Source organism: Acanthopagrus latus, chromosome 8 (assembly GCF_904848185.1).
Source record: "Acanthopagrus latus isolate v.2019 chromosome 8, fAcaLat1.1, whole genome shotgun sequence".
Taxonomy (NCBI): domain Eukaryota; kingdom Metazoa; phylum Chordata; class Actinopteri; order Spariformes; family Sparidae; genus Acanthopagrus; species Acanthopagrus latus.
Window position 1 is genome coordinate 11,385,990 of NC_051046.1, and position 27,183 is coordinate 11,413,172.

At 45.0% G+C, this 27,183-nt stretch overlaps 2 protein-coding genes across 9 annotated transcripts in view; both read left to right on the forward strand.

Annotated features, from left to right (window-relative positions):
- Positions 1–1,782: 1,782 nt before the first annotated feature.
- tle3a (TLE family member 3, transcriptional corepressor a) lies at positions 1,783–20,922 on the forward strand. 5 transcript variants are annotated; one of them, XM_037106841.1, is made up of 22 exons: positions 1,786–2,466; positions 2,990–3,164; positions 3,749–3,849; positions 4,033–4,096; positions 6,019–6,063; positions 10,164–10,226; positions 10,440–10,514; positions 12,278–12,307; positions 14,180–14,384; positions 14,798–14,805; positions 16,315–16,437; positions 16,739–16,789; positions 16,886–17,038; positions 17,506–17,638; positions 17,750–17,925; positions 18,263–18,336; positions 18,424–18,673; positions 19,032–19,279; positions 19,402–19,549; positions 19,637–19,787; positions 20,005–20,081; positions 20,381–20,922. In XM_037106841.1, the coding sequence occupies exons 2-22, from the start codon at positions 3,141–3,143 to the stop codon at positions 20,486–20,488; spliced, it is 2,307 nt and encodes a 768-aa protein (XP_036962736.1). In that variant the 5' UTR covers positions 1,786–2,466; positions 2,990–3,140; the 3' UTR covers positions 20,489–20,922. The 5 variants fall into 5 exon arrangements, with proteins under 5 accessions (XP_036962739.1, XP_036962737.1, XP_036962736.1 ...); XM_037106844.1 differs by lacking the exon at positions 12,278–12,307 and having other exon boundaries at positions 1,783–2,466; positions 17,753–17,925; XM_037106842.1 differs by lacking the exon at positions 12,278–12,307 and having other exon boundaries at positions 1,784–2,466; positions 10,440–10,544; positions 17,753–17,925.
- A 4,777-nt stretch (positions 20,923–25,699) lies between these two features.
- ddb2 (damage-specific DNA binding protein 2) overlaps positions 25,700–27,183 on the forward strand; it is a 76,153-nt gene continuing 74,669 nt past the window's right edge. For 3 of the 4 annotated variants that reach the window (XM_037107256.1, XM_037107257.1, XM_037107255.1), the window contains exons 1-2: positions 25,700–25,941; positions 26,116–26,225. The gene's annotated coding sequence lies outside the window, so the exon portion shown is untranslated. Of the gene's footprint in view, positions 26,027–26,115; positions 26,226–27,183 lie in introns of all 4 variants that reach the window. The other variant, XM_037107258.1, reaches the window with a different exon arrangement.

Here is a 27,183-nt window from a genome sequence, read left to right on the forward strand (position 1 = left end):
CATAACATTAATATCATCTTGTCACTCACGTTTAGCGCTTGATCGATAACGTTCGATTCGCAGGTCGATTGGCCTTTTGTGTTGGTGGCAAACAAGAGCTCTTTGACTGCTCGTCACACAGAGCCCTACACAATATGGAACAACGCGTGAGGCTAGAAAGGTGGAAGGGTCCGTCGAATATATACAAAGTAAGACAGTATGAAATTGTGTTGTCCTTTGTCTGTTTGTTTATTCAGTCCTGAAAAAAATGACTTTGGTTAGTTCTTTTCTGATTAAAATGTTTCCCCCTAAAACCACACAGCACACCTTTAACTCAAGTATGACTTTCAGGTGCTTTTTGCAAGACTGGAACAGTCATCTAGCCACCTTATGTGTGTGTTATTTTCACGTGCGAGCCCCATATGAAATTTCTTCGCCAGCACGACTGTGATTAAGTTCCATATTGTGTTGGATTACATGTCCTCCATGTGTAAAGAACCCACATGTCTCCTTTCTTGCTAATTTGGCGGCTTTGAAAAGTTGTGTTCTACATTAAAAGACTGGAGATAATATAATTAGTCTGCCATTTTTATGCATCTGCTGTTGTTTTTCTTCATCTCAGCGGCTTGTTGTCGCTGATTTAAGTAGTTTCTTTCCTATCGGTCATAAAAAAATAAAAATAAACAGGACAAATATCTTATTTGTGGTCTTTTGATTGCAGAAGCACTAGACGGCATAACATTAATATCAGCTTGTCGCTCATGTTTTAATGTTAGAGCGGGTCGATTGGCCTTTTGTGTCGGAAGGCAAACAACAGCTCTTTGACTGCTCTGCTACATAGGCCCATATGTAAAGGAAAACTACAGGTTGTGATGTTACAACTGTTTGCATGCTTCCTTTCTTCCTTTGTTTAATGTAGGCTCTCATTACCACGTGGTGGTAACAGATTGTTTGAACTGGAGAGAAAAGCCATTCGAAGCTAATTAAGCAGCCATTCCAGGCTCTATTCACAGGCAGAGGACCGAGGAGCACAGGCATTTGTCAGCGCTTGACCCCGCGTGGTATTGATTGACAACGCGGCTCCGTGAATGACAGGCTCGACGCGGCTCGGCCAATGGGAAGCCGCGGAGTAAGTGCGCCGCGCCGCCATTGGACGACGGGCCTTAAAGCCGCAGAGGAGTCCCACGTGGGGCTTGAGTCGAGCCTTCAAAACAAGGCGTCGAGGCTGCGCTCAGACATGGCTGATGTTCATATCAGACAAAGGCAATCACCTCCTCTCTCTCCCCGCAGTGCAACTATTACACAAACGCTGATAGGCGCGTTGTGCAAGATGATATTAAAGGGCTAAAAAAAAAAAAAAAAAAAAAAAAAAAAAACGCGCCTGGAGTCGCCGCAGTTTGGTGGACATCGTCGATCGATTGGTCATTATTCTGTCCTTCAGGGTGTAGCGTGCATGGTGGGGGTGGTGGTGGTGGGGGGGTTCACCCGCGCATTTCTGATTTGGGTCCTCGCTTTGAATACTTCGCAGCAACATCGCTTCCCGTTTTATCACCGTGTTGCACTAACAAGCTCCCGTATCTCTCCCTCGCCCCCCCTTCTCTCTCTTCCTTGTATGGGGATAAAAATTCAAGAATGCTTGTTGCACCTCACACCTCCCTCCCTCCCCGTCCCGCTGGCGGTGGTCTCACCCAAAAAAATATTCATCAACTTTATTCGGGACAACAACAAACAACAACAAAATAATGGTAATGAAAGAAAGAGGGCAAACACACATAATGAAGCGCGGCTGTGGAATTCGCGCTGCCTCCGTCAAATGTGGATATCATCGTCGGCACATCAGTGCTGCTGCTGCTTGCTGCTGCTGCTGCTGTTGTTGTTGTACACGGTGGGACGGATGGATGATGCTTTGTGGATCCGCGGGATGATGTCATGTATCGTTGCACCCCACGTGGGGGCCGTCGCTCTCTGATAGGCAGATGTGGCCGTATTCCTTCCGAGTAATCCGATTGGACAGATAGGCGCTTTCACGGCAGTTCAGCCCTGCTGCCTGTGTGTGGCAACCGGGGTAAGCTGGACAACTGGGGGAAATGCGAGATTGTGGAGAGTACCATGTTACGCTTTTAAAGAATCTCCAGCCTCTTCGAGTCGGAAGACAGATTTTGGAAGCGTATTTATTATTTTTTTTCTCCTTCTTCTTCCTTCTTTTCCTGGGATTAACCAGCCACAAAAGGCGCACATTCCTCGGAGGTTCGCGGCTGAGAATAAAGTAGTTTAATCGAGCCCGACCGCACCAAATTTTCTCCCAACTGCTCCCCCAGTCTGGCTGGGTGCGCTCCGGAGCGAGAGAGCGAGCGGGCGAGAGAGGATGCTTGCCGAGATCTGCGTCCACCACGCTTACATTACGAGGGATTAAACGCATGAATTACAGCCTGCGCTGTTTCTTCTTCAGGAACAAAAGTCGGACGGACGGCTAGGACGCACGTACGGGTATGTATTTACGGGAGCTGATGGTTTCTTTTTGAGTTTTTCGGGGCGTTACGCTCAGCAGCGCGCCGCTTCCATCGCCTTTTCCGCGGAGTCAAACAGGAGGTGGGAGCCAGCTGCTGTCGGCTGTAGCCGGCCTGTAGACGTCCTACAGCGGCGAGGGTTTTTTTTTTTTTTTTTTTGGTCATTTGACGAACACCGGTCAAAAGATTAGAGTCACAAACCAACAAACCTGGTGCGAGTATATACATTTTTACGCGCAGAAAGTGTCCGCTCTGTCGAGCCCGTGTTGTTGTGTTTGCATCAGTTTAAATGGTACATTTTGTTTGGATATCGCTGACCACTGACCGAATAAGGTCACCAAGAAGACAGAAGCGCACGGCCGGTGCCGCTTTCTGACATTTACTCCCTCCGCCCGCGATGATTGCAACTATTTTGACGTCCCGGCCACTTATTACCAAACAACGTGCGCTGTATTGTGTTGTTTTCTCGTCTGTAGATTAAACCGCGTCATTTTTCAACACAGGGATTTTCACGACCTCCTCCTCTACCCCCCCCCCCCTACCCCCCATCCCCACCACCCCTGTCTGCTGAGACTGGTGTGGCTGTGAGCACATTTCGACCATTTTGCCAAAGGACCTGAACACTGGAGAGATAAACAAAGGATACATTTCAAGATGTATCCACAAGGCCGACATCCGGTAAGAAGCGCTTCCTCTCTCCACTTACTACAGCTTACATATGTATCTGACAACACTCGTGTTGACATGGGTCCTGGCTGTGCTGGTTCCCTGCAAAGCAAAGCAAAAGGGGAAAAAAAAGAAAGCACAAGCGTTTCCCAGCCTCAACGCAGCTCATCAGACTTCTATATGATTCTATTATAATGCATTTAAGCTGCACCAGAAAATGCACTTAGTAGTAAATGGATGCAGATGGTCTGCATGCCTGGAGATGTTTACTCAGCCATACACTAACATATGATTCTGCTGCATATGAGGACAGGTGGTGGTTTTGATTCTTTTTTTCTTTTTTTTCTTTTTTTTTTTAGGGGAAATGTAATTTTCAGTGTGAAAGCCTTTTCATGTTGTGTTATTAGCTGCTGGAGGTGTGAAGCAGACCCACGTCTTTTGTGTGGTAATGTCTTACTGAACTGCAGAGGAGACATTATCTAGTGAGAACGGCTCAGCTCTCCGGGACACAATGCAGAAAATGATGGATAAAACTTTCTGTCACTGTTCTAATGTGTTTTTTCCTTTTTCTTTTTTTCTTCCTCTCCTCCTTTCAGGCTCCACATCAGCCCGGCCAGCCTGGCTTCAAATTCACCGTAGCAGAGTCTTGTGACAGGATTAAAGATGAATTTCAGTTCCTGCAAGCCCAGTATCACAGGTAATGATTACAGAGTTTTTACTGAAGTATGACTTGTGTCAACATTGACTCTCTGCCGAATAGTTAAGGTTAAGGCTAATATTTGGTTGTTGACTTCTGCACGAATGAAAGAAAAAAGACAGCGAGCGAGTTATTGAAGTGATGGAGAGACGCCTGAAATGAACACCTTGTCTTCTATTTTAGTCTTAAGGTGGAGTACGACAAACTGGCCAATGAGAAGACGGAGATGCAGCGCCACTATGTCATGGTAAGATTACGTTACAATAGGGAGCAATTATGGTTCCAAATTGCAAGGCTTGTTGAAGACCTAGTCAGGGTGGAGCGAGACAGGCTATTGTGATCACCTGTGCTGTGGTTAGGGCGGGTTGAGTGTCAGGTACAGGCTTGTGAAAGCCCCCAGGGGGGTTTCGCTGTAGCTGGTGGTTACGGAGGAGCTCTTCCTGACAGGCAGGCAGCGGTGGGCTGAGGCTCCATTATAGCGCGCCCCTGATCTCCAAGGGTCGACGGCAGCGTTGCCCTCTGTGTGTGCTGATCTGATTATTCTCCTAGGAGACTCCACGCTCAGACATATGCACGGCCATAAATTAGGTGTGAGCTGATGGCGGAGAGGGCCAGAGCAGCGTGTGGGAAAAAGGCACCACAGCAAACAAAATGGAGGATGTGCTGCAGCTTATTTTGCACCTTAGTTTCTCTGCAAACCACAAATTATTAGCTCTTATTTATAAAGCAGCCCTTTAGAAAAACATAGGTGTGCTTATGACGCAGGAATCCAGCTCAGACATGATGCAATCAGTGTGTTCCTTCTGTGGAAGTGCACTGTTGTCCCAGGTAAACACACCAGGGATGACTTAAACCAATACGCGCAGGCTTAAGTTAAACATTCTTTTCTCAGGAAAACAACATGTCAGCCTGACAGGGAGGAGGTTAGGTAAACATGTAGGGAAGTATCCCACAGCCAGCACCGGGTGTCGGGTTACGCTACGGCTGCGGGGCTCTGATCTCAGACAGAATGGCTCTCTTGTTTGAGAGTAATTTTCGAAGAAGCTAATGGACTGAATAATGCATTGGCCTCATCAAATAGACGCTGACTGGAAAGCCATTTCTGCCCTGGCTGCCACTTGTGGGCTCCGCGGATTACATTTCAGCCAGACAGACTGACCTGGCTCGAAATATCAAGAGTGTTGAGCAATCGTGTTACGCTAAGTAAATAGACATCCTGGAGATCTGAGGGCTTAAGATGATGATCAATAAATCTGACCCCTTTCTTCTCTGTGCCCGCACTATAAACAACACAATATGGATTTATTGGCTATTTGCTGCCAGCTGCTCAAATAACTCCCCTTTTTTCGTGTCTGATCTTAGTTTATCACATTTGCGCCAAAGAAGCAGGATTGTATTTTAGATTTCAGTCAATGTTCAAAACCATTTAGTGATGAAATTACCAAAGCGATCAATCAAATCAGATGTGTGGCTACATACAAGGGCTGTCAAAAGTGTCAATATGTTTTCGATAGCACGCGTTAAAACGACACTGTATATGATACGATATTCTGGGTGTGTAGACAGTTGCCTTTGAGCAAATACTAGCCTATAAACATATTTTCTGTATATTATTTTGTCAGTGTATAGCAGGCTCCTATGCACATGTGTGAAAAACTTAATTTTTTTTAAACAGTTGTGCCGAGATTTAAGTGAGGAATAATATCTCAGACTGCACATGTATTCCTGTCTGCAATTATTTACTTATTTGAATTAAATATATTAGTAGGTGGATCTATATGTGTACTGGAGCACCTAAATAAAGAGGTGCACAAGTACAGCCAGTGTAAAAATGTAGTCTGGAGCCCTGCTGCACAGATATTAACATCATTATATATGTGTTTGAATGTGTTCAGTGTAATTTTTCTGTACTGACACTGTGTGCATTTGTATGCCTTGGACCTTTTATTTCCTTTTTGCCATTATATCAAAAGAGATGTCAAGAATTGTCTTTTTGAAGGTTAAAATTCTGGCATTGAGTCAACCTGACTAAACACAGTATGTCAGTTGCACTGAAATATTTTACAGTTGAAATATGCTCGAGTATAGACGATGTTCACACAACTTGATTACAAATGTGACTTTTTTTTAACTTCAATCATCCTGATGAAATCTTTTCCTTCATTTCAGTATTATGAGATGTCCTACGGGCTGAACATAGAGATGCACAAACAGGTATGTACCATCATGTTCCTCATATTTTGCAGCTCAGTGGTTTTCCACAGCGTCAGGGGAAGTGAGACCCAGGAGGAGCAGCTCATAGGCCGTGAACTGAACTGAGCGTTGGTAATAGGATGTAAACAGACGATCTGCTGCACACAAACCAGGCAATACAATTGCGAACTTGTACCACCACTTGTACAGTCGCTGTGGCCTTTTTTTGAGTTGTGTAAATCCTGGATTTGTCTCAGCCTTTTGATAAGATTAAAGGTAGACTTTGGCAGGCTCGGCCTTTGACTTAATGATTAAAGGGAGAGGATTGCTGATGGGCAAGTATTTCTTTTAAGATGAACAGTAATTACAAGAGGGGGGTAAAAGTCCTTTAGTCACTTATTGTGCCCTTATCTTTATCCAAAGATCCTATCTTGTATTGCTCCACAGATCAATCACACTGATGCTTGGAGAGATAAAGATTGTATGAATGAGTAACCCTGAGATTCCCATGCATGCTGCTCTTAAGCCAGTGGGGTTGTCCCCTCTCCCGCGACAGCCTAGCCTGGATAATGACAGCGTTGGGGGCATTGGCGGATTGGTGTGGTCGGGTGATCCATCAGTGTCTGGGCCGTGTGTCACACTGCCACATGTCTGTCAGGGCTCGAGCCGCTCTGATAGCTTCTGTCAGGCACTTATCGCCAACCGGAGGAAAGAGGAGGGGGATGCGAGCCGGAGAGACACGTTGGAGAATAGAGCTGGGGGAGGGGCAACAGCCCCGGCTCTGTGTAAACAGGTTAATCGACTGATCCATTTTAGCGCCTGACTTTTATCAGGAACCTCAACAGAGCTGATGGAAGTGCTTGAATAATTCATCAGTGGGGCCCTAACCTGCTGAACGGCGTGTTTGTGAGCAAACAGTGTGGGCCCCGTCCGTGCAGCTCCCCCAGCTTACTGCTGAGGCAGGGGAGGAGGAGAAGATGGGGAGTGGTGAACAGGCAGGGATGGGATGGATTATTGGATGCACATAGGCATATTATTTTCCTGCCAGGAGATTTATTCCACTGTGAGGAAATCCATTCCTCTAACTGTGCCTTTTTCATTACTGTGCAGGGACATAATTCACATTTCAGAATGCACACACCGGCACAACTCAGATGGACTGATGTGGCAGTGTTATCTGATCCCTCTCTATCAGCCGTGACAGTATGTAGATACAAACAGCTAATTTCTGCCCTGTGATGTCAGCCAGTAATTACCATCATCTGGTGCTTGTTTCCAAGAGCTGCACAGAGTTTAGGGCTTGGACGTTTGTGAGGCTCAATCAGATTTGGCTGTTACCTGCAGTCGTAACGCTGACATGAGACCCACGGCTGCTGGAATCATTTGCTAAGTAGCAAACTATCTGTCATACCCAGCGCCAAAACAAACATGGTCAGCCAGTGGACTGTCTGCAGTGTTCATATAAAAGAGGCGTGTTGTGAAAAGTGGTTGGAGAAACTGTGGCTCCCCAGTCTGTTATGTGGGACTGCACTGGAGTGTAATAATTACAGGGTGTGAACTGTTGGGTGTCAGGTCCACTTATACAAACAGAAAGTTATTGTATTTTAGCATATGGCATAACGAAAAAATAATACGTTTATTATTTTATGATCACAGTTCTTCCCAAGAAAAGCAGCTGACTTACTGCCGTGGCTGACAAGGTTAATCATAGTAATGAGTCATGCATCCATTTAGGCAGGCTTTTAGCCTTAGCCAGATCAATACAGATAACTTCAAATGCCAATTAGAAATGTGTTCTGGACTTGCTTCACATTAACCAATGCTCCGAGGCTTTGTGCAACATAATTTTCTGGCTTAGATGAGCCACTAGTGAAGTACTAGTCTAATTTTCTTCCTACTAGAATAATCAGGAAAGGGGCAACGCTGTCATCTTGGACAAATTGGAGGCCCTCTAAATCTGACTAGTCAAGTATTGTTTATAGATGGATCATGTGACCAGAGCCACCAGTGGTTTTTCTCTCTGTATTTAATACTCATCAGTGTCTCGACTCCATTTTCTCACTCCTGATAGCAACAGGCGAATACCTTTCTGCACACCATTGACAAGCCGGCCTGAGAGTGCTCTTAAAGTGGTGCTACACAGGTCCGAGTACCTGTAATTGTGTAGCAGCAGCGCAAAGCTGGCCTCTCAAGGGCCAAGCTGTCATCTACTTAAAGTGACAACAGCCCCATTTTTATCTGCGAGCAGAACAAAAAAAAAATCCTCCCGGCACTGCACTGTATCTATTTTGACAGCGGTGGCGAGCTGAGTTGATGCCTTTTCCATGTATTTGCATGTTGTGTTGTGAGAGTGTGGAGGCTGCCAGTTGTGTAGGGCACAGTAGATCAGCCACCTCCTGACCTCTCTCAGCCAGCTGTCACCATGACACTAAGCTACAGAGGAATGGACTGTGCGCTCAAGGCCTTTTCACAAATCCTGTCAAATGTTCGACTGCTATTGACATGGCTTATCTCAGCAAACATGGATTATAAAGGCTCTGTAGCTTTTCAACCATTTCTGAGGGCGTTCTTGAGCTCTTGCTCGAGCACTTACTGCATTGTATTAATACTAATGCTCATAAAACCGCTATCCAACCCTCTCATTGCTTTATTGGTTGTAGGTCACATTTATTGCATGTCAGAGGAGTTCACTATCCGCCGACGGTAATCAAGTTATAATCAGTGTTATGTCCTGGACTATTGTACTTTCTGTAACACATGCTACCATATATTTGTTTCACATTATTGCCTCTGATCCCAGGCTTTACTTTGTTTCATGCCATATTTCATCTTCAGCTTGTTGTTTGTGCTGCTGGCGTGCCCAGCTAAGTGGCTATCCATGTTGCAGCTTGGGTCAGCAGGTCTCGTTCTGTTGGACATTATTCTCCAATCTCTCTGGCTCTGCTCAGAGGTAATATGTCTGGCTGCCAAAACTGCCTGGCATTTCTGCCATGTGTAATAAATAAGCTGGCGGTCTGCAAAGTACATTGTGTGTGCTGCTCCAAATGAAAAATCGGAGAAAATCCCTGTGATGTGTTTGTGTTCCGCAGTGGCCTTGGGTTGAACTGCAGCTCATAAATTCCATAGATGATGTAGCTTTGGCACTGTTATTTTTTTCTGCTCCCAGCGCTGAGCTTGAACCTGAGTGTCTCATCTCCCATCATTGGAAGAAGAAGGAGGAGGAGGCAGAACAAGCCGGCTGTGCAGTGTTTTTACAGGGGAGAGGGGGTGTATCGCACCTCCTCCCATTGCTCTTTTTATCCACCATTCATTTGCTACGTTCATGTGAGCGACAGGCTGAAAATTCAATTTAATGACCTGCCTCCAAGCACGTAATATGATTTTAAAGCCTGTTACGGTCAAGCAGAGGTGCCATTTGCATAATGATCCCAGCAAGATAGGGCTGCAGCCGTTGCCATGGCAGTTGGTAGACAAGCAGAAGAATGGAGGCAGGGCTCAGTGGATGGATGGGAGGTTGGGAGGGTGGAGGGCTGGGCAGCTGATTGCAGTGAGAAATGGCCCAGGCTTCATTCTTGGAAAGGCAGAGCTTTAGCACACCGTGCTCTTAACATTGTCTTCTAATGGTATTGATCATAGATCCGAGGCCCTCCAGGTCATTACGGTTTGTAAACTCTGCTCAAACTGCAGTTATACCCTGTATTGTAAATTGCCTACACTGTCACATGTAAGTAAACAGTGCAGTCTGGTTAGTGGGCCTCTCTTCCTGGGGTGTGGTTGTGTGGTTTAACTCTGAGGTTAACTGCAAGACACCGCAGTTGCAGATGAGGGGAAGGAGGGCAGAGCGAGAGAGGATCCTCTCAACACAGCAGCACTCTGCGTGCTCATATCCGTTTAGCATGGAGTGCACTCTCAGCACAGCTGTGCTCCATCCCCCTGGGCTCTCCTAATGTTTTAAATATTTCAAATGTCAATATCACGCTGTTTAGAGGATGTTGAGTCAAGCAGTTCTGATTGCCGCAGTAATTGACTTAATCGGTGTAAACATTAAAGGCGGGGTTATGTGGAGTCACTGTGTGTTTCATACTTTACCATCTCATTTTGCTCCTCTTTTGTTTTTCCAGACGGAGATTGCCAAACGGCTCAACGCAATTTTAGCTCAAATTATGCCTTTCCTGTCACAAGAGGTGAGTTCTGAATGTGGCTCTGACATGGTGTCACAGTTTAGCACGAAAATAAAGTCGCCCATTGTAGCTACATTTACAGTGTGTGGCACTTGCCCTCACTTATTAAATTGTAGCAGCACTAAGAAAATCAAGTGTGAAATTCACAGATAAGTGAGTGTGGGTGTGTTATAGATGCTGGCATGCCCCAATCATCTTTTGTATGTCTTCCCACAGCACCAGCAGCAGGTCGCTCAGGCAGTAGAGCGGGCTAAGCAGGTGACTATGACTGAGCTGAATGCTATCATCGGGGTACGTGGACTTCCCAATCTGCCTCTCACCGTGTGTATACCCCCTTTTATTCTTCCATATGACCTTGGTTAGAGAAGATAATCACTGTAGAGTAGATGGTACTTTTTAAAAATATTTTTGTCAATTAAGTAGCCTGAAATGCTAAGTGAATTGAATGATACACCATCCGCTTAAGTTATAGTACAGATTTGTCTTTTCTTGCATCAAATGTCTTTATGCTTTTTTTTTTTTGTTTTGTTTTGTTTTTTTTTCTCCAATTAAGTGCTATATTCTTTACCAAATTATTCAAAGTGTATCCACAACAAGTGTAGCTCTCTAGAGCTGGTCTGTTGCTCCAGCTATGGTCTCTGTGGCGTCTTCACTGCCTTGTTGTGTGTTTATAAATGCGAGCCTGAGAGCTCTTGAGATCCCCTCCGCAGCCTGTATTGCTTTAATTGGCTAAGGTTTTAACGAGGTGCCTCATCCCTCACAGCTGACCTGGATAGCTGTGGGAATAAAAAGGCAGAGGGTGAGCAGAACACAGCCAGCGCTGCAAGCTAGCTCAGACAGTACAGACAGCAGTCAGCCATCACAGCTCCACGGCGCCGCTCTCTTTGCTCACCGCAGCACCGAGCGGTAATGTGCGGCGTTCATCACGGCTTCAAAACGCCATCTGCTCCTCATTGATCAGCTGTACTCACTCTGGCCTCCTAAAGGAGAAGTGATTGGTGTCACCCTCGATACACAGCCCAGGCGATCAGTGATCTTATTACTACAGTTAAATCTCGCAGAGTCTTTAGCATGCAGAAGAGGCCGGCCCAAAAGGCTGACTTGATGACTGGAGGCACATATTGGAATTCAATTAATGCCCCCTTGGTGACCTTTTGTTCTGGGATAATTGCTCCCTAGAATTTGTCTGAGTAGGTGTCTTAGCAGGTGATGGAGAGCCGTTTGTTTTTATCTGTTGGACTGAAGCAGATGCGTTATTAGACTTTAATCAAGCAGAGCAGCTGCAAGCAGAAGTTGTTCCTAAGAAAAGAAATCAAGATTTGATTTGTGTCTCCTTCCTGTGTAATTTGGAACAATACAGTTCAGAAATATTGCTGAACCCTTGAATTTGTATCTGTAATACTTTCACTGCAGCTCTCTGTTGGTCTTTGGCTATAATTTCAAATTAGCAGCATTAAAAAAAAAATCTTCATTTTATAAAATGTATATAGCCCATTCATGATTTTAGTTTATGGCCCCTTTCGACACCCAGTCTGTTTTATGAAGCCTCCACCCAAGTCCCGCTGGTTGCTCATGTAGGAGGAAGTGGAAATGTAGCTACTGTATGTTTTACGAATAACTCTCCATTAGTTATTCATTGAGGAGAAGCTCTGTAGGCATGCCAAAATCCTCATGCATATTGTAAAGCAAGGTGGGGTGAAAGAGCATGCCAGGCAGACAGGCAGCATCCAGGAGCCAGCTGCATGCCTTATTGATGGGGCTGAGGGCCATTAATAGGATGCAACTAGGGCAGCTGCTTGCATCGAGATGAACCTGACAGGTGGTGCTTCCTGTTTGATTGGAAAACACACAAAATAGTGACGGCAGCCAGGGAATAGTTCAGAGAAGCCCACCTTTCTCCCAGTGAGTGGCCACCTGCATAAACCCCACTAATGGCTTTGTATTAAACATAGAGAATTATTTTGTCTGTAACACCTTCATTTGTTGTTTATGATGATTCAGTGAGGACGCGTAGAGCAGCTGCAGCCCTGACTGTTTTCTGTCCTCCTTTTCAGCAGCAGCAGGCTGCCTACCCTGCTCTCATGGTCAGTGGCATCCACAAACATGTCTATGTGCCATGCTGTCGTTGGGTGTGTGCACACATCTGGGCTTGAAGGGCTTGTGCATGTTGCATGGCACCTTTTCTGTCCAAGTGCCTCACTATAGCAAGTGTATTTGGTTCACTTGAGAATACTATAATACATTTGCTAGATTTTGCCTGTGTGTGTTTTTTTTTTTTTCAGTAGCCTCACTCGCGCTGAGAAAAAAGGGGCAAAGAGTAGGTCTTTATCTTGGAATATTAAATTAGAGGAAATAGGCCAGACTCCTTTCTTTATTTATTATTGTCTTCATTTATGGCCTTCTAATGAGGGCTCTCTCTGATCAACCATGCATATTACCCATCAGTGCCTCATTAAACACAATGAGCAAGGATGGCTCTCCCCTGCCAATGAACTGGCTCCTTAATTTCCCTCATGGACACAATATTATAACACACTCGCTCTCTCTATTGCTCTCGTTCTCTCTCTCCCTCTGTGTCCTGCACATTTTGTAATTGGATTGACATCTGCACCATGGAGCAAAGGACAAGGTTGCAAGTTAAAAACCTCACAATTTTCCAATCATCTGTATCTTCAGGGCGGATACAGTAAAGGGCAATAAGCAATTAAATAGACCCTCCAGATATGATTTTTAAGGATATATTTTTAGTAGAGGATGTCCTTTGTAAGATCTGAACTAAATGTCTGTTTTTTAAAATGAGATAAGTAAGAAATCAATCAGGTTCCTCCTGATTTAATGTATTTTTAACTATGCGTTAGGGGGGTCGACCACATTGTTCTATGTGTCATACCCCCTCCCCAGTTATTACAGAGTGCCTAATAATCCCGATATGGCCATAAATGGTCACTGATTGATGTCTGTCTTGTAAAAGAGAGAAGGTGCATGCTGTAACAGCAGCTGAATAATTCAGCTGGCTCGTAGACGGGTAATAAATTGCTGATGTTTTTATTGGTGTCTCAGCTAAGTATTATTTAACCTTGCTTTAAACTGCTTACTTCCATGCTGAGTGCCTTTTAACTCCCATCCATTTCCCTGTGCCTTTCAAATATTGATGGTGAATATTGGAGGGTTGACTGAGTGCCAGCACGGGACCCCTGGTCCTGGCTCCCAGAGTAGTCTTCCAGACGCAGACACACACACACACACACGCACACAAACACACACTCAAATACTCAGAGTGAGAGGGAAGGAGTGCCAGCTTCTGGCACTTAGTGTTCCCTCGGTCTCTTAAAGTTTGGGTGTACAAATGATTCATGTTCTGTTAATCCAGGAACATGAATATGAGAGGAGTAAATAGACGCTGCTCGTGTTTTCCAAAGTGTTTAAAAAGCAGGTAGTTGTTTAGCCCACAGGCTGACAGATTCCTACACAGATTCATGTTCCTCAAGAGGATTGCTCAACTCACAGATGGCATAGGAGTGATGTGGTGCTGCAATATCAAATGCGTTAGTTTACCTGATGGGAAATGATTTCCTGGTTGAATCAAACTTCACTTTGGTGTTTTGCTATTGATGATAGTGAAAAATATTTCAGCTTTTTTTTTTTTTTTTCATCTCATCATGTTCTGCTAACGCTGTGTGATTGTGCGTCTCATGCGTTAGATGTGTTGAGCAGTTGATCGTTAGTCATAACGTCTGCTCTCCTCAGCACAGATCTGGGGCTTATGCCACCATGGCCTGGTATGGAAATAGCACTGAGGGGGATTGCTGTCTGATCCTGACAGTAATAGATGTGTGAATGCGCTAATATCATCCAGGGTTTAAGTGATGAGCCTCACGTTTAGTGTGTGGTTTCTCCTCGCCTTTTCCCTCTGACCCACTTGGTCTCTATCTGTCTATCTCCCTTTCTACTTACAGCAGCAGCAGCTCCAGGCACAGCACCTCTCCCATGCCGCTCACGGGCCTCCCGTCCAACTGCCGCCTCACCCCTCAGGTCTGCAGCCGCCTGGCATCCCCCCTGTGACGGGCTCTGGTTCAGGCCTGCTGGCACTGGGTGCCCTGGGCAGCCAAGCCCACCTCCCAGTGAAGGACGAGAAGAACCACCATGATCTGGAACACAGAGGTGAGGAGTCATTGATGCCCAATTGGGCATTAGCTGCTTAACCAGTTTATTATAAAGAATTGAAATGTATATTAATTTTGACATTATTGCATAGATGTTTAACAGGGAAAAACCAATTTAGTGAGGAGTGCTTCTCACTCTCTAGAGCAGAATTTTAGGGCCCTTAGGTGAGGAGCACATCCTGTCTGTTCACATTCTGTCTGGGTAATGAGCTGGTACATTCCCAGCCCATGACTGCATAAGCTATTCAACAGCTCCAACACACGGTGATAAGAGGGGCCTTGTGCCCTGCAGTTGATTCTCACACGTTCAGCCAGAAGCATCTGTTATGATATGCTAACTGACTTGTTTTTCTCCTTGCTCCACTTGGTTTCATCACCACCTCGGCCGCCATCGCGATGTCTGCGATACAGAGAACGCGGTGAGTTTCACAAACCCGCACCTATTTTTTCCTCGCAGGGCTTGTTGGTTTCGTGATTCATTACATTTTCATCTCCACTGTGAATGTCAAGTAAAAATTCCCGCTAACAGCGTGCTCCCGCTGATTTCATGCACTGTTGTAATCTGCTTTCAATAAAATGATTAATTGGAAATGAGGTTTGGAATATAAGTCCTGTGCTTTTAATCCAGAAGGGAAATGACTGGTATCATGCTGGAGAGATTAGAAGCCTTGTAATTTCATCACAATTAAAGAAAGACTTGGACTTCCCCTTCTTAAGGGATTTATTTGATCCCTTCTACTGTTACTGTCTCTCTTGTTTACCAGCTCACTCTTTCTCCTCCTTGGCATGTGATGAATATTTATGAACACAAATGGAGAATTGTTTTGTTTTCTTTTTCTCCACCCCGTCTGGCTGGACCTGCTAAAGCGTTTTATTTGAATGGCTGCGATCTCTGATGGCTTGTGATGGGCCTGTGAGATTACGTTTCTGCAGGCTGGGCCAGCTGAATGGGTGCAGTCATGTCTGAAGAAATGGAACTCCTGGGGCGATTAGCAGGCCTGTTTTGTTTCTGTGCTCTCGTCCCAGGTCATCTGATAGCAGAGTGGTGACTTTGGTTAATGAGTCACGCTAAGCATCTCTTTAAAGGTCAGCCATTATGCAGACAGTGGCCCTTTGCCCAGTCTGCTAGTCCATCGGCCATTGTTCGCTTCTCTGGGCCGCCACTGACTTAGTCCATGTTGTTGCTTTGGTCTTCAGAGGAACGGACAGAGGGAATCAGGAGAACTTGGCAGTTTGCAGGCAAATGGCAAACTCCTGTGAAAGCCGCTGGACACCTGCCCAGTTCCTCCCATTCTGTTGGTGTTTGGAGTGAGCTGTCCCAGCTTGTGTGGGCAGGCATGCTCCATGAAGAAGCACCAGTCAGTCCCACGCTGCCGTGCCCACTGGCAGGATATAGATTCTCTTTCTTTATCAGAGCTCAAAGCCTGAGCTGACATGGTGCCCAAGCGCGCTGCGGCAATCAATGCCCGATGCCCACAACATACAGTCTCTCTCCCTCTTTCTCTCTCGCTCCCTCTCTGGTGCGCTTAGCCTGACTGCCTCCGGAGAAAAGGCCCTCTGTTCAGCCACAACACACTGCTCATGTCCCTGTGAGGCTGTTTGTTGTCCAGTTATGAGGAGGAGGGAGCCCAGCTCAGAAAACAAGCCCTCCTCCTTTCAGTTCAGATAACGGCCCATTCTGTTGTTTGGCGAGGGACAGCCTTGTGTGTGAGATTGGGCTTGGCTGGTGTCAGGGTACTGCTTGGAGCTGGCCTACAGCTGCATTTTAAGAGTCTGCAGCATCCATAATTGTGTGAATGAGGCATTTTTAGTGTTTGGATTGGCGCAGCATGTTCGCTGTAAATTTGTAACCGATGAGTGACTCACTGCTCCGTTTTTATGATGGAAGATGAAATGGTAATAAAGTTTGTTTGGTTTTCTCTTTGCAGAATAACTCCATATCCCCATCAGAAAGCTTACGCACATCCAGTGAGAAGCACCGCAGCTCCTCTGACTACAGTTTGGACTCTAAGAAACGCAAAGTAGAGGAGAAGGACAGCATGAGCAGATATGTAAGTTATTAAAGGAATTGTTCACTTATTCGCCTTCTTGCTGAGAGGAAGATAGGGAGGTCCATACCACTCTGGTGGCTGTCCATTAAATATATAACAGTAGTTGTTAGCTTAGCATTAAGACTGGAGACAGGGGGCAACAGCTAGCCCGCCTTGCACTATATAATATGTTACATGCGTTTTCCCAAAATGAAGATAAAAGCGATATTATTTAGGCCCTGCTGTGATCAGAGATCCATTTATAGGGTTTCACTCTCAAAGTTTTATTTTAAGTTGACTAATTTGATTATCATCCTCACAGGACAGTGATGGAGAGAAAAGTGATGATCTGGTGGTAGATGTGTCTAATGAGGTGAGCAGAGCAGCATGTAACTCTAAATGGCATATTGATGTGCACCAAGATGAAACTATCACACAAATGTCGAACTCTAATGCTGTCTTTCTCCAGGACCCTGCCACTCCGCGGGCAAGCCCAGCACACTCACCACCTGAAAATGGCATCGATAAGCCCCGCCCTCCAAAGAAGGACACCCCCAACAGCCCAGCGTCGGTGGCGTCCTCTGGAAGCACCCCATCCTCAAAGGCCAAGGAGCTCAGTCATGTAAGACACCAAGAGTTTCGAACAAACTAGGACAGAAAGGGTTTAAATGAGAATTGCAGAGAGAGCAAAGGGATATGTGCAAATAAATCTAGGACGTTTTCTGTAGTGGATTAGGAATGGCTGTCGGTGCTTTAAGTGCATGACTAAACGTCAGGGATAATATTGTCCCGCATCAGGATCAGTCAGGTCTTCTCTGTTAATAGCTCAATGTATTTAACTATTCCAGGATTTTTTTCCCCTCTGCCTCACTAGAAGATTAAAGCCAGAGCAGTAAGGGGATAAAAACGGCCCCATCTCCATTGTGGCCATAATAGGTTTTAGAATAAATAGCAGTTTATGGCTCCGCAGGACTATGAGGGTTGTCAGAATTAGATTGGATTAAGTTCAGTTTGCTCTCAAATTGTCAGTCTGCACAGTGCCTGCTTTCCGGGATTGTGAATGTGCTTACTCTCTCGTTCCCTCAACAGAATGACAAATCCTCCACGCCTGGCCTCAAGTCCAACACCCCCACTCCCCGCAACGACGCCCCCACCCCTGGCACCAGCTCCACTCCTGGGCTCAGACCCATCCTGGGCAAACCACCAGGCATGGAGGCTCTTGGTTGGTACCACTCTCTTTCCTCTCTAGCAACTGAGATAATCTTTTCCTCCATCCTCCCCCAATGAACCGTTATGTCACATACCAGTATCCCTCTCTTGTCTCTGTCCGTAGCAGCCCCAGCTTTGCGTACCCCTCTGTCCATCGCTGGCTCCTACCCAACCCCCTTTGCTATGATGGGTCATCATGAAATGAACGGAGGCCTGACTAGTCCTGGTGTGTATGCTGGTCTGCACATCTCCCCTCAGATGAGTGCTGCAGCAGCTGCAGCCTACGGACGCTCCCCCATGGTAACAGCATTTGCTTTCCTTACGTAGCAATATTTAACTAAAAGCACTGCACATAGTAAAAAGAACGGTTTGACATTATTGGAAGTACTCATTCACTTTCTTGCCGAGAAATGAAAAGATCGATGTTTCTCTGTCTGTTAAAGACTCCCCGTAGAGTTTTAGACCTCTAGTAACCTATGGAGCTGTTTTTCTATGAGTGGCTCCCTGCAAGAAAGCAAATAAGTGAATTTCCCAAAATGTTGACGTTTTCCCTTTTTATAATAACAACGTGTGGATTTTTTTCACAGGTCAGTAACAGATCTCTTATCTGAAGGTGTCCATTTTGTTGTTTTTCCAGGGTTTTGATCCTCACACCCACATGAGAGCTCCAGGCCTTCCAGCCAGCCTCACATCCATTTCTGGAGGCAAACCGTAAGTGTCTCACTACATGTGTCACAGTCACACATTTTTAAAAACAACAGTGATGCAAGACACTAACACGTCTGTCTTTTCTTTCAGGGCCTACTCCTTTCACGTCAGTGCAGACGGTCAGATGCAACCCGTGCCCTTCCCTCCTGACGCCCTGATCGGCCCAGGTATTCCTCGCCACGCCCGTCAGATCAACACGCTGAGCCACGGCGAGGTGGTCTGCGCCGTTACCATCAGCAACCCCACACGTCATGTCTATACTGGTGGCAAAGGCTGTGTCAAAATCTGGGACATCAGCCAACCCGGCAGCAAGAGTCCTGTGTCCCAGCTGGATTGTCTGGTGAGGACCGCCACCGATTCATATTTCAATCAACATCAGCAACTTTTTAAAATTATTTTTGTGCAATTGTTTGTAAGGTGACAATTGTGCAATAGATGCACTAATAATGCCTTTATGTGTTTAACCAAGGTAGAAAATGATAAACCTCACACAACATTTACAAATAAATGATAGTTTCCTTGAAATGTGAATATCACCAAATTAATTTGCAATGAGCTGAAAACTCATCCACTAATTTTGAGAAAAGCCTTAGGTCGGTTTATTATTTCATCCTCTTTCCCACCAACTTGCTCCGAAATCTCTCACTTGCTCCACTGCCTTGAACATGTATTGATTGGCTTTGTCCTCTGTGCAACAGAACAGGGATAACTACATCCGCTCCTGTAAGCTGCTGCCTGATGGTCGCACATTGATTGTTGGAGGTGAGGCCAGCACATTGACCATCTGGGATCTGGCTTCTCAGACACCTCGCATCAAGGCTGAGCTCACCTCCTCAGCCCCGGCGTGCTACGCCTTGGCCATCAGCCCCGATGCCAAAGTCTGCTTCTCCTGCTGCAGCGATGGAAACATCGCCGTCTGGGACCTGCACAACCAGACTCTCGTTAGGTTGGAAGAAAACACTTGCTCACACTATGTGGGCTTTGGCCCCATAACAGGATTACGGTTGTGCGAGTCTTTTAAAAGGAGATGTCAATAAATGTTTGTATGGCTTGTGACTTTGATTGTAGGCAGTTCCAGGGTCACACGGATGGCGCCAGCTGTATCGACATATCCCATGATGGCACTAAGCTTTGGACAGGCGGTCTTGACAACACTGTTCGCTCCTGGGATCTGAGGGAGGGTCGACAGCTTCAGCAGCATGACTTCACATCGCAGGTACATAGAAATGAGATAACAATCGGCCACAGACTTACTGTAGTGGACAGCTTCCTTTTAGTAATTACTGCTCTGTCCTGTTTCCAGATCTTCTCCCTGGGCTACTGTCCGACTGGAGAGTGGCTTGCTGTGGGTATGGAGAGCAGCAACGTGGAGGTGCTTCACCACTCAAAGCCTGACAAGTATCAGCTCCACCTGCACGAGAGCTGTGTCCTCTCCCTCAAGTTCGCCTACTGTGGTATGAACGCACACATAAAACACAGGAGAGATACTGCTGACTGCTCAGCCTCGGCCTGTCCTATTTTCTGTGCTGCTAAAACTATTGTGCCTTTTTTACAGTCTGAATGCCTGTGTGTGTTTTCAAGGTTACAGACCCAATAACTCTTCATTTGTAGGTATTTTTCCACCATTTCTCAGTCCTTAGAGGCCTGATTGCTCTGTTGTTTTCTTCACAGGTAAATGGTTCGTAAGCACTGGGAAGGACAATCTGTTGAATGCTTGGAGGACTCCTTATGGCGCCAGCATATTCCAGGTATGCAGATCAATACACTCTGTCTGCAGCCAGTCCAAAAGTATGCACAGTTGTCTCTTAGAGGAAGGGCACAGTGACCGCTGTCTGACAGGACTCTCCTATCAGTGAAAACTGAACCTGAATTATTGACCTGACAAAGAAGTCTTTTTGAGGGGCATGAGGCCAGAACTTGATGTCATTGCAATCTAATCTTGCCCTGTAGTCAGCTAATCCTCTTCACTTAACTTCAGATGTAGTTTGAAATGTTAACTGCCCCCAAGACTAAAATTTTTTTTTTGTTGTTGTTTTGTCTTCTTTAGTCCAAGGAATCCTCATCTGTCCTGAGCTGTGACATCTCAACAGACGACAAGTATATTGTGACAGGCTCTGGTGACAAGAAGGCCACTGTATATGAAGTCATCTACTAGAACAGACTGCCGTGGACGGGAGCATGCTCATGCTCAGGAACAGTAGACTCTTCCTCCATCTACCTTCCCTCACACAGACAGCATGGATGTTGCCTGCAGCCCCCGGGGTGGATGGCCAGGAAGTTTGGCAGTGCCAGACTGAAATGGACATTGGCGCTGTTGTGGCCATGGATGCTGTGACCTTCGGCTCTGCCCTTCCTCACTCATACAACTAACACTTGTACAGCAAGTGCAGTTCCCCAAGGCACTAAGAAGAAAATAATGTCTTGCTGTTTTTCTGTTTGTTGGATATTTCTTTTTTATTCGTCCTTTTTAATGTGGAGATAAAGTTCCATGACACAACTAGAAGCGGCGCTTCGCTCTGGAGCTTCTCCTTGGAGGTCCTGTGAAAAGTGTACATAATGGAGTAATAAAAGGCCTTTTATAGATTTATATTTTGGTGTCCAGTTACGCTTGTGATGGTTCTTTCTTGTTCTCTCCGTGATTTTCTCTCCCCTCTGGGGATGGAAATTAGATTAGGACTTTGTAAGAGGATATTCTATTTCAGTTTTTTCCCCTCCTCTGCTTTTTTTTTTTTCATGTTCGTTGTCCAGAATGACCTTTTCGGAAATCTAATTTGGATTTTTTTTTTCTCCCTGACAACGGCATCTTTTTTCCTCGCTATTTGCTGTAACACAGAACACAGACGCTTGTCTCATGGATTTTAGCAGTGGAGAATTCTGGAAAAGGAGAAAATCATGGTTTCCAGTTACTATACCCTTTGGCCCCCAGACAGCAAATTCAACATTGAAAGGAAGATCTATCACTGGCTGCTGGCTGCTTTCAGTGATGTTAAAATGGATAACTATCAACTGGAGGACTGATGGATTTTACGGAGAAGCAGCTGTGACTTGAGTTCATCTGTTGACTCAACTATTGAATGAAGCTTCATTTCTCCACTCAGCAAAGTTTAGACATCAGTCAGGAGTTAATTATTGCCTCTCTCGTTTGACTCTCTGTGACTGATATGCAAGACTTACATGGTTACTCATAAAGGTGGCAGGCAAAGCCATTACCACATCTGACATTTTGGGTATGCTCTGTTTGCTTTCTTCAGTATTTCATGGTATTCGGCTACAATCTTCTCATAGACAGGAATGGTCTCTACATAAACACAAGTTAGACTGTGTAGCATACATGTTTCATCATCCCTAAGGATTGTACAGTTGGCAGTTGTTGATAAATCAATAAACTGTTTTTTATATAAAATCATCTTGACTGAATTTCTATAGTGCTGGCACCTTGCTACTGTTGCACATTTTAGAGGAATTATCTGATATTTTGGGAAATGCAGTTGTTTGCGCTCTTGCCAAGAGTTAAAATTAGAAGATTGTCACTGATCCCATGGGTCATGTTCGGTAAATATAAAGCTACAGCCAGCAGCAGGTTAGTTTAGCATAAATATGGAAACTAAAGGGAAACTTTGCCACATTCTGTTTGAAAGTGACAAAATCTACCTCATCAGCAGCAACTCTCAAGCTGAGTAATATTACTGGAGTCTCTGAGGGCAGGACACCAGGAAGTCACTGCTCCTGGCCAATAAACAGTCCAGGACATAAACTAGCCGGTGTTGTTTTTACACTTCAGTTTTTTGATTATACAAACAAGGTATGCTCTGTTAATTAGTGATCTTTAAAGGTGTTGGTAGGCCAACTTTGTCACCTTTGGACAAGCTAGCTTTTTCCTCCTATTTCCACTCTCTATGCTAAGCTAACTAGCTGATGACTGGCTTTTGTTTTTACCACACAATCTATGGGAACAGTATCAATCATCTCATCTCACATCCTGCAAGAAAACAAATAAGCACGTTTCCAAACAAGTCAAACTATTCCTTTGAGTAAGGCAGTTTTATATTTATAGACACAGATTATTATTTGCTTTTGTGGGACAGGGAGTGTAAACCAGCTGTGGACTGTACAGGGAACTGAGGGAAATACACTGCACGTATTGATATGCTGAATGTTTCTTGGCTCTGTAAACCAGAATTGTGTCCTCAAAGTGCTGATTGCCCCGTGCACTGCTGCTAGTGAGGGCGCTCCCTTCTCTTTAGTCAGCGTCTGCAGGACATGCCGACTTACTCACAGGCTCTCCCTGACAGTAAATGGAAGTACATCAGTAAATGGCTGTAAATGCATCCAGATACGAGCTGACAACTGTCTCAGGAGAACCGCAGACATGAGAGGAAGACATTGTGGGTGTTGTTGGGCAGGCTGCTAGGGACCTCTGGCAGTGGCTTTAACTCAGCAAATTACTGAGCTTGCATTAATATTTGAGGAACAAACTTTCAAAGTCACAGTGTACTGTAACCAAGTGTGGTCCCTGTCAGCTGCCACTGTTTGTTGGGTTGCATCCATGTACGATGGCAGCGCTGAGCCCGCACAGCCGCCTCAGAGTAATACAATAAGGCAGCGTTTTTATGCAGTGCCACTTCAGAAGTATGACGCAAACACTGCTCTCGAGTTCTCTTGAGTGGTCTTTAGGTAGTTGAGTACTTTTGGGAAGGATGAGGTGAATGGCCCAGTCCTTCCACTCCAGAGCAAGGCTCTTGTAGGACTCTGTGCGTGAAGCTGTGAGCCCTTCATATGGCTGCCTCTTCAGAGATGTTATTGTTAGATTATAAAAGCAGGGCCGGATGCTTTCAGCATGGAGCCAGCCGCCATGCTCTGCTCTCACGGGCTCATTTGTTAAAGGCTATAGTCTTTCTTTTCCCACATCGCTCAAGTGTGTGCTTCCTGTGTGCATTTGTAGCTTAAGCTCCTTGCTCAAGTAGAATTTTCTTCCTCACTTAATCAAACAGTGGAATATCTGCAGATGAAAGGTTGTACCTCCTGAGTGCCTATTGCTGGACACTAAGGGGGTCATTGTCTTGCCTTCCGCTGATCTACCTCTCAATGGAGGGCTTTCAGTAGGTTCTCATGCAAAAGCCCATGCTGCCCTGTTCTATTTCGAGGGCTACAGTGCAGAATGGCTGAGTGTTTTACAGCAGCTCTAAACATAAGAACATAGTCCAGTTCTCTACTTCTGCTCAGATTGTTAGAGCCAAGACTCAAAGACCCTACAGAAAATCGGGGGGGGGGGGGGGGGTCCGCAATGCCAATATGTGGGCCCACACATGCAAACCACTGTGTGAATGTTTTATTTTTTTTCTGTTTTGTAGATTTACTTGCCAGGCATTGATCACAGTCCACCAGAATGCTGGCTGGTCCTTTTGGCTGGCATTCTGTTTTCCACCCTCCCCTATCCATCACACAGAGAATCAGGGTTTTTTTTTTTTTTTCTCAACAGTGAGGGACTGGCACCGTGCTGAAATGCAGAATAATAATCCCCTAATCACCTGAGTATTGCCAGTCCTAGGTTTTATCTGCAATGGATGTGAAAGCCCCCAGTGCCTAGTGATTACAGCATTTGATCTGGGTAATAATGTCTTCACTGTTGCCCTGCTTAGGGCCCGAAGGCAGTGCAGCTTTAATCCACAGTGCATTCTAGTGGAATCGCATTACACAAAGACCACCAGGGTTCTCCTCTAGAGGGGAGGGGTGTGTGCATGTGGGGAGGGGGGTTAAAGGAGGAGGTTGCTATGGAAACAAGCTTCTCTCTCTCTCTCTTTGTGCATCTCTCTCTCCCTCACATAGACACACATGCACACACACGATACACGCACGCTCTCTCCTGGGATAGATAAGCAAAGGACAGGTTCACTGTTTACTTTCCATGGGCCCTCCAATCCCTGAGCAGGCTGAGCCCTGATAACACGGGGCCTGTACAGCCACCGACCACTGACAGCAGATAAGCACCCCAGCAGAGCAGAGCAGTCATCACCCTCCAACCAGGATGAACAAACCTGGGAGACCCGGATTCATTTGGATTAGGCTGGATTGCTACTGCTGCTGCCGCCACCGCCGCCACAGCTGCTTTCGCTGCTGTGTTCAGACTACTGATGTTCACAGGACTTTCTACATGAGAACTTGATGTTGCACTTCACCCTGTGGACTCTCAGAGCTTAGTGAGAGGGCCCAGGCACAGTATTGGACTGGATGCTATTTTAGATATTGAGGTCAAGGCACTGTCTGCACTGGGCAGGTTTGTGTCACCGCAGCTGGTGGGCCGTGAAGCTAAAAAACGAAATTCCTCCTGATGTGTCCCGAGGAACAGGCGACCACACGTTATCAGTATGTCGCTTTGCCATCTTCTCACAGCTACCCTTTCTGTAACGGCCGTATTTCACTGGAAGGCGAGACTACTGTCGAGACATTTCTTTGTACTTGTTCCAAATATCCACTAAAATCCAGTAATTCAATACAGGGAGTAATTAGATTCTTATGATAGTAATGCCCTGAGAAGGAACCAACATGCTCTTTGATGTTGAGATCAACTCAGCTACAAGTACTTCTTTATTATATGCATTATGCTAACATGCTAATTATATTTCCACACATATTCTTTGATTAAGGCACAGCTGGAGGTGTATAAGCAACACGACTAATTACAGAGGAAATGGTGGAACTGAGCTAAAGTGGTGGGAGCTGTGTTTCCCTTTGGCCCCTTCCACTGCCTGTGTTTACTTGTAAGACATCTTTTTTAATATACCGTAAATCTCATTAACAGCTTGATCACATACTCAGACGTATTAAAGGGAGGGGGATTAATGGTTAATATGGATTTATCTTTGTTTGTGTCGATAATCATTTGAGTTGCTTGTTATTTGTTAAACCGCCATGTTATAAATCATGTTCAGGGCAAAATAAGACTTACTGTACACTTCCTAAACTGGATGGAGCCTTTGGTTTGTTGTTCTCTCAGAGATGAAAGCCATGTTTTATCTATCTTCCAGTTAATTTAAAGTGCTTCAGTAATGCTTAACAACATTATGGTTTTGTTCAAGTACTCCAGGACATACAGTAGATATGTACATATGTTACAAATCATACTAACTAGTAGCTAAAGCTATCAAATACTCAAGTACTGTACAAGTACCCCAAACTGTACTTTACTCCATTACTTGCATCCTCTGATACTTGCTGTAAATGCGACTATATACTCTCTATAAATGTAAATACTATTATTAAGGCTGCACGTCAGTAACAGTTAATCATTATACATCAGTTAGATGCATTTTTTTCTAATAAAATAAAAAGGCGTTCCTAGGAGAAAATCCGTTTCATTCAGTTCAAAGTTAGTTAGTGCACCTGTCTGTTCCTCCTGCTGGTTTACTCATAACTGTGTTCAGCTAGCTACAAACCAACAGTCTAACAATAGAGTTTACATTTAACATTTCTGTCAGTAAGCCAGGCTGCTAGCTGAGATGTGAGCACCGTATACTGTAATGTTACTTAACTGCCTTATCTTGTAATTACACTCGCGAAAATGTTCCAGCTATGGATGTTGCGCTAGCAGCTAACGTTAACGTTAAAGTGGTGAGTAATTTAGCAACACTCTGTCTTAATAACCGCCCGTTACAGCTCGTACAGGTGACCAGCAGAGGTGTGGGTGGTGTCGGAGGTTTTTGTTTTTTTTTGTTTTTTTTTTAATATGTATATATACACCTCTGTGGACTTTTTGTTTGATATTTTTTTTGTATTGCTCTGAAGAGAAGTGACCACTACTGGGATCCACCCCAACAGACAGGAAGTTAGGCTAATGTTAGCCGCAGCTGCTGGAAAGGAAACCTGACAACGGTCACCAGGGAAGGCTTCAGTCGGTGAGTGTTTGATATATATTCATGTGATAACAGCGCCAGATATATTCTAAATGAACTTTGAAACTGAAGGTGTGCAGAATAGCTCCCAGAGTGCTAGTTTCCCCAGATTTGTGATACACATAAAGAGAGCACACTAAGAGGGTTAATGTGTGTTAACTGAAATTGAACTGGGGACGTGTTATTGATAACATTCAGCAACAAAATGTGATATTCCATCTCTCTCCTTCATCTGCATTCATGTCATAATATGGTTGTTGCCTGAATCATCTGCTACTTCAAGTTTGTGACACAAGGTAACATTGCTATGCTAGCTAATGTTGATATTGCTAGGTTAGTTAGGGCAATACAGTTCAGACATTTTCATGTCCCCCCCACAACTACTTTGTTGTTTTGGGCCAAACTAATTTTTCATTAGCATCTGCAATCATAATGATCATTTTTAAGGAAAAGAGATCTTTCATTCTGCACCTTTGAACAAGCTTTATCTATATGTCCGTTAAGGCCCTGGGAACATACAACCCTGGGAACACAGATAGCCTACGCTCCCATCCAGACTCAAATCAACAATCAAATCAAGCTAACTGAGTTAGCCACCTCAGGTTGATTTGACTGGAAGAATAGGCCTCTGAGGTAACTACTCACGGCATTATTTTGAGTTTGAAAAGAGGTTGTTGTCCAGGATGATACTTTGTTGAATTCCTCTGATCAGTCTTTTGAACAGTATTGTCTTCACACGGTAGATGTTGGCAAGTTTTTCAAGTGTGCATTTACTGAAATCCGTACAGTGTTTCTGGTGAGATAGCAACTGAAAGAAGAAAACAGTTTCCACCAGAAGTTTGCCGTTATCGATTTGTTGCTCGCTGCAGTAAACAGTGATGAATTCGCACATATATATTTTTATATTTTCTTTTTCAAGTACAAAAACAAAATAATGGGCTCTGATGATCTGCTGTCAAAT